The 9,700-nt window shown below is 44.3% G+C and overlaps 1 protein-coding gene across 2 annotated transcripts; it reads right to left on the reverse strand.

The window, feature by feature from the left end:
• Positions 1-877: 877 nt before the first annotated feature.
• LOC122207204 (C-C motif chemokine 15-like) lies at positions 878-7,139 on the reverse strand. 2 transcript variants are annotated; one of them, XM_042917086.1, is made up of 4 exons: positions 6,892-7,139; positions 4,246-4,293; positions 3,651-3,762; positions 878-1,129 (listed from the first exon to the last, which is right to left on the reverse strand). In XM_042917086.1, the coding sequence occupies exons 1-4, from the start codon at positions 6,965-6,967 to the stop codon at positions 991-993; spliced, it is 375 nt and encodes a 124-aa protein (XP_042773020.1). In that variant the 5' UTR covers positions 6,968-7,139; the 3' UTR covers positions 878-990. The 2 variants fall into 2 exon arrangements, with proteins under 2 accessions (XP_042773020.1, XP_042773021.1); XM_042917087.1 differs by lacking the exon at positions 878-1,129 and adding an exon at positions 2,923-3,250 and having other exon boundaries at positions 6,892-7,131.
• Positions 7,140-9,700: the final 2,561 nt, after the last annotated feature.

Raw genomic sequence — 9,700 nt, forward strand, 5'->3', positions numbered from 1 at the left:
ATGAATTATATATATGATTCTTGCACACAGATGTCATTGTTTATTCTTATTTTCAATCTTCTCTATATACTGAAATATTTTTGAATGGCAGGAATCCAGCTTGTTTTGTTCTCGTGGTTTTCCTGATGACTACCACAATGTCGAACATGAAGTAGCCACTCAGTCATTGTTTGAGTGACAATAAACATCTGTTTCAGGAATCCAGAGAAAAGGAGATGGGTGCTCTGGCTGGGATAGTGAGGGAGGGTTTTATGGTGACATCTACACTGAACCTTGCAGGCTGCACTGAGTTTAGCTGGGAAGAGTTGAGAGGAGGGGCAGAGGTGCCACAAGAAAGCAAGGAAGCAAAAAAGGAACATGCTGTTTCTGAGGACTTGTGAAAATAGAGTATGTGAGTTTTATGTAATTGGCCTAGACATAGCATGCCATCGTCCCCTCCAAGACCCCAAAGACCAGAATGACCAGATGCTCGGTTAGAAAGGAACATCTCAGTGTCTATCCCTCATTTCTGTTCAGCTGCCATTGTCATGACCCAAAGCCTTGACTAGGAGACACTTGGTCCTCTGCCATCTGTACTGCTCTGTGGGTCTATGCTCTCCATTTCATTCTACTGAGCTAACGACTTGGCCAGCTAGAGAACCCGATGACATCACACACACACTCCTCCTGGGTGTAGCACAGTTTCAACCCAACAACTTTTTGAGATTTTTCAATGAGGATTCACTGAAGCCAAAAAGTTGCTGTTGTGATCATTCAGTCATTGATTCTAGGGCTCAGTGGGCTGGTGTTAACTCAAAGGTGCTGAACCCAAACAGAATACAGTGAAGTGAAGAGAGCAACAGGAGAGATCATAAATGAGTCAAAATATAAGCCGGAACCCTGAGCATCTGTGTTTGCCTCTTCCACCTCCCCAAGTCCCATGGAAATGGCAGAAGAAATATGAAAATGAAAATAAGTTTGTAGTAGCAGAGGAAATCAGAAAAGGTAACATCAGCTGACCGTAAGATGAGACATTTCTGTTCTATATAAAGGACATGTGTCAGCTTGATGGCAAAATAAGGAGGCTGAAAAACTTGTTTCATCATACAGGTGAAGGAGATCATTGACAGAACATCTTCTCAGTGGCACCCTAGGTAACACAAAGGGCAGAGTCAGTGGATGTTGGGAAAAGAAACTACGACTTTGCCAGTCCCCATTTCAGGACAGATGGGTGTGGGATTTGCCCCAGGATAAAGCTACAAGTACAGTTCTCTAAGTAAAGAAGGATATCTGCTTTGGGAGTCTTCCAGAGAGGACGATGGGCCCAAGAGAGAACTGGGCAGTACCCAGGACAACCTCTGGTCAAAGACAAGAAAGAAGTCCCACTGCCCCACCCCCTAGAAACAAACCTCTCTGACAACCTCAGTGAAAGCCTGACCAGTCCCACTTCCTCCTCACCCACCCGAGCCAAGGCCCCCCATCATCGGAATCTGCATTAACAACCAGGGAACTAGGGATTTCCACTTAGGTTGAGAAAAAAGAAAGGCATCTCTGAAGGTGTGAAATTTACCAAGGCACAGGTCCACCAACTAACCTGCCTACCTTTCTTCCTGCACCTCCTAAAATGGTACCTTGAAGTGAGGTCCTTCCTAGGACCACCTGCATAAGAATCACCTGGAATGCTTGGTTAAATTGGGTACATCTGTGCCCTACCTCTTATTCTCCAGTCATCTTCTATCCACCCCTACTCCCAAATGATGGAGTAAAAGAAACTTTTCTACACTGAAGTCAAACCTTTAAAATGAGCTATTTTAGCAGAGAGGATAAGGTAAAACATAGTGTGAATGTGTATTTGATTGCTTTAGAGTGATAATAATTCCCAGCTTTAATCATTTTCTCAGGGGCACCTGGGTGGCTCAGTAGGTTAATCATCTGACTCTTGGTTTCAGCTCAGGCCATGATCTCATAGGTTATCAGTACGAGTCCCGCATGGGGCTCTGCACCAACAGTGTGGAGGCTGCTTGGAATTCTCTGTCTTCCTCTCTCTCTGCCCTTCACATGCTTGCTCTCTCTCTCAGAAAAATAAATAAACTTAAAAAAATCATTGTCTCAGGTTTCTTCTTCTAATAGTGTTTATTATTACAAAGGATATTTGGTTATCGATTAGTTTTTTTTCCCTATAGCTTTTTATGGCAAATCACCCAAAAAGTAAGCATAGGTTTTAAACTTTTTTGGAATCAAAAACTGTTTTGTTGTTGTTTAGAATTCAGTGTTTTCTTCTGAATTTTGAGACAGTTGACCTAGATTTATGAATTACAAATATAAACATATATGCTTTAATGGATATGAATGTAAAATTGATATTCACTCCAACTTTGAATGTTTGTCTTAATATCCTTTACCTTTAAAGAGGAAATCTTTTAGGAAGTTATATCTACTGAGAGAAAACATCCAAAATGTAGAAATAAGGCAGGAAAAGGATGACTGCAGACAGCTCCTCCAATGTCATTTGGAACATTGTCCAAAAGGCCCACCCCAGGGTTCCTAAATCTGCAGGGGGAATGTCCTCTTGAGTGATGTTCTACTTACTATTGATGGGGCCCCAGACTTTGTGAAATTACATTAACATGCAAATATTTATCTAGCACAAATGTAAATGATTTTTGTCTAGTAGATAAGATAATTCCCCAAATCACAGTTGTATTGTCTTACAGGATATTACCCTGTTTTTCCCTGACTTAACATTTTAGAATGCCATCCCCAGTTAATGATATAAGTCTCTGTTCCACAGATGACCTTTGGCTCCAATTTATGGTTCCCTCATTAAATAGGTTAAGTACATTTTGGACACATATTCAATCTATGTTTGAATGAGTTTGAATGTTTTTAGCTTTTAAAAAATTCTCTTATGTTTCATTTCAAAAAAGAACGCAGAATCCAGTTTTCAGCAATTCCTATAGTTTGTTTTTCCTCTTAAAGTTCAAGGAAAGCTACATTGGATACTCTTTATTAATGCATTGCTTTTTATAACCAGAGCAGAAAGAACAGTAATTGTTGCTTTTTTAAAAAATAGGCCAAGAAAATCCCAGGAGGTAGTTGGGACAGGAGAAGTGGAAATAGGGGTGGCTGGCACCTAGTATCCCTTCTCCTCAAGCAAGCTTCCTTTTTCTCAGGTCTGTATCATTAGTTCGACTTCAGGGACCTCACGCAATTCTGAACTCCCAAATCAAAGGGGTTGGCACAGACACGCTGCCCCTTCTTGGTGAGGAAGCTGGGGAGCAAGGTGGAGAAAAATTACAAACTAAGGGGGGTTCAGCAAATAGGGATGGAGAGCCCCATCCTCCCTGGCCCTGGGGTCCCTCACTCAGCCCAGCCTGTCCTTTTCTTTCTCTGCTGCAGGGGCTCAGGGCACTTCCTCTCTGAGACCCTGCCTCTGCTGAGATGCCTTAGTGACTCATGGGAGTCTCCTTGGGCAGCCTTTCTTCTGTTCTCTCCTTCTGTCTCCAGCCTCCCTCTTCAGGAACATCTCATACCTGATGCCCTGCAGGATCCTAATTAGGACACGTGCCTATCATGACCTGGCAGGATCCATAGGGTGGGTGGGACTTTTCTAGATACCTGTCCATCAGGTCCTCCCCTCCCAAGACATGGCTGGTGAGCTTGGTGCTTACATGACAGCTGGCTGGGAGCACCCGCTGCTTGTTTCATAGTAATCTTTCATGAATCCACATCGGATTTTCCGTGGAGTGTATTGGGTGCAGCAGTCAGAGGGATGGTGAAGGCCTGCAGCAAGGGGAAAGGGTCATTTAGGGACTGGTCTCTTTTTGAGGAAGACTAGATCCTTTTCCCCTTTCCTCCAAAGTCCTGGGGAGGGTGAGAAGGCACAGGACTTCAAAGGGAACCTTCTCTTCCTCGGCCAGCACTTGCTTCCCTCTCCTCGGGGCTGAGCTATGTGTCTGGGGGCACCCAGGCAGGGCCACAACAGGGCCATGACCATTTCTGAAAGAAGAGGAAACTTCTGATGCCTGCAGGAGGCATTAGAGATCACCTGCTGTCCCAGGGGATCCAACTCAGGAGACAGCTGGGCGGAATAGAGGTCACCCCTAAAATTCTATCCCAATCTTCCTTGGGATGTTCGCCACCTTCAGGATCTTTCCCCCCTTGCCCCCAACCCCCACCTCGTAAATGAGGTGTTTTGAAGCCACCGGGCAGACCTGTGCAGCTGCTGCTTTTAAACACAAGCTATAATATAACATATACTTTTACCTTGCAGATGTATCGAGGTTTCATGAGGACGTATTGCCACCATGGGTTCTATTTGGGAGAAACAAGGGAAGAGAAGTCACAGAGGCAGCATTGCCCCAGTATCTCCACCAGTCTCATTCCTCAGCCCCGTCCCCTGGTAGGGAGGTGATGATGCTGGACCACTGGACACTGTCTGGGTTCTAGGTCTGCCTCAGGGCCCATTGTCTCTCTTAGGGCCCTGAGATGTTTCAGGAAACTCTTGAAATTGTTTGGGATGTGAAATCATCCTGTTGACTTTGAAATACAAAAAGCAAACCGAGGGGCGCCTGGGTGGCTCAGTTGGTTAAGCAGCCGACTTCGGCTCAGGTCATGATCTCGCGGTCTGTGAGTTCGAGCCCCGTGTTGGGCTCTGTGCTGACAGCTCAGAGCCTGGAGCCTGTTTCAGATTCTGTGTCTCCCTCTCTCTGACCCTCCCCCGTTCATGCTCTGTCTCTCTCTGTCTCAAAAATAAACAAACGTTAAAAAAAAATTTCAAAAAGCAAATCGTAAATCTCATATGAATAAATCAGTTGAATTAGCTACATAATGTGATACAGCCCACAATACTTTCTGTATATTTCCGGAATCCACAGGGCTCAGGAAGCAGAAACATTTTTTATTAACTGATTTGGTGGCACAGTGCCACCCAGGGTGAAGAGAAGCTATTTATAATCTTTATTTATCCCATTAGCATAAATATTTGTACGTGTTTGCTGCAAAAGTACTACTATGTTTGATTGAAGTACACTTCCCCAGCTCTGCCAGGGATGTTAAGTAATGTCCAGGTATATGTTGCCTTTTAAAAAATGATACTTATTGCATTGCAAATGTGAAATATACATAATAAACATAATTTTAAGCATTTTTAAAAGTGCACAGTTCAGTGGCATTAAGCATATTCACATATTGTGCAACCATGACCGCAATCCATCCACAGAATGGTTTTCATCTTGCAAAACTGAAACTCCTTACTATGAAGCAATAACTCCCATTTTTCCTCCCCCTGAGCCCCAGGCCACTACCATTCTTTCTGTTCCTGAATTTGACTACTTTGAGTACCTCGTATGAGTGGAGTCATACAGTATTTGTCCTTTTGTGACTGGTATATCTCACTTAACATAATGTCTTCAATGTTCATCCATTTTTTAGCCTTTATAAGGCTGAATAATGTTTCATTGTATGTATATACCCCATTAAAAAAATCTCTTCATTTGTTGACGGACACTTGGGCTGCTCTTACCTTTTGACTGTAATGAATAATGCTGTTATTAGCATGGGTTTACACATATCTCTTCATGTACCTGCTTCCAGTTCTTTTGGGTATAATTTCAGAGTGGAATTGCTACATTATATTCTATTACTACTTAATTTATTTTTATTTTAAAAGTTTATTTATTTTGAGAAGGAGAGAGCATGTGAGCAGGGAGGTGCAGAGAGAGAGAGAGAGAGAGAGAGAGAGAAAGAGAAAGGGAGAGAAAGACCGAGAGAGAGAGAGACAGACAGACAGACAGAACCCCAAGCAAGTTTCATGCTGTCAGAGCAGAGCCCGACTGGGGGCTCAGTCTCCTGAACCGTGAGATCATGACCTGAGCCAAAACCAACAATCGGATGCTCAACCAACTGAGCCACCCAGGTGCCCCTATATTACCTTTTTAAAAATGGAATAATTCTGCATTCCAAAACACATCCAGCGCCAAAGTTTTCGATTAGGGATTGTGGACCTGCATTATGCTAACTAGTCAAACCCAACTACACTTTTAGCTTATTTCTTATATAGTTACATATGAATTCTATTCAAGGAGGCATGCACTGAGGCATGCATGAATTCTGTTTAAGGAGGTATACTTGATATGTTTGCTATGAGGTGTGTGGTGCTTGCAAAATAAAATCTTCAGTGGCCTTGTCTTTCCATAGCAGCCTCCTAACTAGCTCAGACCCTCATTCTACCACTTAATAGTTGTGTAATCTTGAGCAAGTTGTCTAAATTTCTTATGCCTCAGTTTTCTCAACTGTAAAATCAGAATAATGATAATAATATATGCAAAACTATACAAGTTGTCGATAGTCTACCCCACAGGGTTGTTAGGGGGATCTAATGTATTAAGTCCATAAGACACTTAGAACAGTGCCTGCTTGCATATAGGAAGCACTAGATAGTAATTTGTTAAATACATAGAATGGTTAGGTGACTTGGGTGAGTCACTTTTCTGGCTTGTCCCATTTCCTCTTCAAAATGATAGTTTTACACTAGATGGTATGTAATCCTTCTAACATTGTAGAATTCTATGCTTCTTTCTACAAATTTACAATTTTACTACACTTCTTTTGATTTAGCACTTAACCACCCTAGTTCAGCTAAGAGAAGGTATCAAATAATTCTGGTCATGAAAAGGGAGAGGATTATTTCCCTTAGGGGGACCAGTCATTTGTACAGTTTTTCCCAGAGACCAAAGGCTGCAGAGGGAGGTCCACACCCTACTGCTGCTGCTTTTAAACAAGTGGCAAATTCACATCTGCATCTGGGACAGGGAGCAGTCACAGGAGGACAAAGGTGTCCTTTTGTGTCTCCTCTCCAGATTGCAAGTTACCATGGAGCTTATCACCAGTGAGAAGGCTCACTGAACTCACCATGAAGGGTCTGGACCTGGGCTCCAAAGGCAGTAGCAACAATGAGGAAGGGGAAGGCAGCTGCGAAGACCTTCATTTTCCCAGTGGAAGGTGAAGCTGGTCTGGGGACTCCTGGCACTGTGCTCTCTGATTCCCTGGGATCCCAGTTCTGCTCTTGTTTTTATAAGAGAGGAGGATCAGGAAGTCACAGGGCAGAGGGTCAGAATTCTATTCTTTGGTTATACAATAGACAACATTCTATTTCTGAAAAACGGAACAAGGCTGAGAATGCAATAGGAAGTAGAGGGCAAAGGTGCCTTCATGCTTTCCCAACTGCCCAGTGGATACAGGCACAGAGAGTGACTATTTCATGAAGGACTCTTCCTCCAGGAAATTCATTTCATCCTTGATGTTGCAGTGTTTTCCTCAAGAGTTAAGTACCTTCAAGTGGGCAAATAGTTGGTAAACTGGTCATGAGATTCCTTATGCAGACTCCTGATCCTTGACCCTTCTCTTTGTTTCATGCCCCATATCCAAGCCATTCATAAACACTGTTGATTCTACTTTCAAAAACATATCCAGAATCTCATTATTCCTCAGCACCTCCTCTCTCTCCACCTGGTCCAGGCTACCCTTGTCTCTCACAGAGATTCTTGCAAAAGCTTCCAACTTGTCTCTTTAATGACTTTATGCCCTTCAGGTCATTCTCAGCAATGCAGCTGTAGTGACCCTGTTAAAATATCAATCAACTCTGGTATCTTGTTCAAAACCCTCCAATGGCTTTACAAAAAAAAGAAAAGTGTTTATTTACTTTTGAGAGAGAGAGAGAGAGAGAGAGAGAGGCAGAGAGAGGGGGAGACAGAATCCTATGCAGGGTTCTCACTGTCAGCACAGAGCCCAATGTGGGGCTCAAACCCAAGAACTGTGAGATCATGAACTGAGCCCAGACCAGGAGTTAGACACTTAACTGACTGAATCATCCTGGTGCCTCCTGTTTTTTAAAAAAGTGTTTATACTTTATTTATTTAGTTTTTAATGTTTATTTTTGAGAGAGAGAGCCTCCAATGGCTTTTTAATCCCACTCAGTGTAAACCCCAATCCTTTTAATGATCTGCAAGCTCCTGTGTGATATGTAGTTTGTAGTCGTGACCCAGTGTGAGAAGAGAGATGATTCATTTTCAGAAATACCAAATAAGAGCTGTGCTGTCTTGTTAAAATAGGTTTATAACCTATTGGAAATATGTACGAACCCTACCCCCCGCCTCCAACAATGGAGTCTCACACCCTTAGACACTTCACTTCCTGGTTCTTCTTCCCCTCTCCATTTCACAGGCTTATTTTTGTGGGCTTTGCAATGAGCATGTGCCAAAGAACTGAAGTCTCTGTGTCACCTCACGGAATGTGCATTTGTTCCAATCAGACTACTTTTTGCCTTACATGGGCATAGGCAACTTTGGATAAGGATGTAGCCTCTGTATACTCAGCCAATGAGGAACCAGGGGAGGGACTTGCCTCTGTATACTCAGCCAATGAGGAGCCAGGAGAGGGACTTGCATGCTAGGAGATAAATTGCCTGCTGTAACCACCCCTGGTGTGCCTATCCATCAGACACCGGCTCTTGCAAGAACGTTGATTAAAGCCTTGCTTCACTGTGCTCTGAGTCTCTGTGTCCCTCCTTTGATTGGGTCAGTGGGCTTATTTCTCACACCCAGGCAGCCCCAGGTTGGCACACAAGCATTGGCTCTTTTGGATGATGAAACTGAGAGGTGAGAGGCAGAGGATTAGGAGTGAAACCTCCCTTCAGCTATCCTCCTCATGGAATCCTGTAAACTTCTAGATTAGGGCCAGTCTCCTTTCTGAGGGATTGTCCTCTATTCCCCAGGACCCCAGACAGTGTCTTCCTCAGTGATTCGTGTGCCCCTCAGCTGACTCCCCTCTTCATCTTCTCCCTCCCAGACTCAGGCCCTCTCTACCCACTGGGATAGACACCCACACCCATCTCCCTGTGGGTCCAGCCCAGGCCAGAAGGCTACAGCCTCTCCCTGTGTCTGTATACTTGGCAGGTGTTCAGAAGTCTACGCCTCCCCCTGGAAAGTACCCACTCAAGCCTTGCTGGCTTCTTATCACCACGGAAGGTTAACTGCTTCAAGGCAGAAAGGACAGGTCTTAAAAGAACGTGTCACAGACCATGTGGGATTTTCTGAGAGACAGAAGAGAGACCATAGGTGCAACCTTTGCTTCTGCCTAGAGAAGGGTGGTGTGAGGCTGGGCCATGTCCACTAGGAGACCTGGACCTGCTTCTCTGTTTGTGACAGCATAGGGATGGAGGAAGGAGGAGGCAGCAGCATACCATGGAGAGGGGATGGCCTGGCCCCCTTCTGGATGCCTATTCCTCCTTCTATTTTTAAGTTTATCTTTTTCTTTTTTTTTTTTTTTAACTTTGTTTATTTTTGAGAGACAGAGACAGAGAGAGAGAACCAGAGGGGGAGGTGCAGAGCGGGTGGTGGAAAGATCTGAACTGGGCTCTGTGCTGAGAGCAGAGAGCCCCATGTGGGGCTCGAGCTCATGAGAACTGTGAGATCATGATCTGAGCTGAAGTCGGATGCTCAACCAACTGAGCCACCCAGGAGCCCCTAAATTAATCTTTTTCTAATACCTCTCTTCCTTCTGTACTAACCCCTCCTGTCCACTCCTTCCCTCCGACCCTCCCAAAGGCTGGACTATGCCTCTGTGGGCACCCAGGGCAGGCCACAACAGGGCAGACCTGTCCTCCATGCACAAGGAAGCAGTCACTACCATTTCCCAATCCCTCCAGGCCTCAGGAAGATGC

The sequence above is a fragment of the Panthera leo genome, chromosome E1 (genome assembly GCF_018350215.1).
Source record: "Panthera leo isolate Ple1 chromosome E1, P.leo_Ple1_pat1.1, whole genome shotgun sequence".
Classification (NCBI taxonomy): Eukaryota; Metazoa; Chordata; class Mammalia; order Carnivora; family Felidae; genus Panthera; species Panthera leo.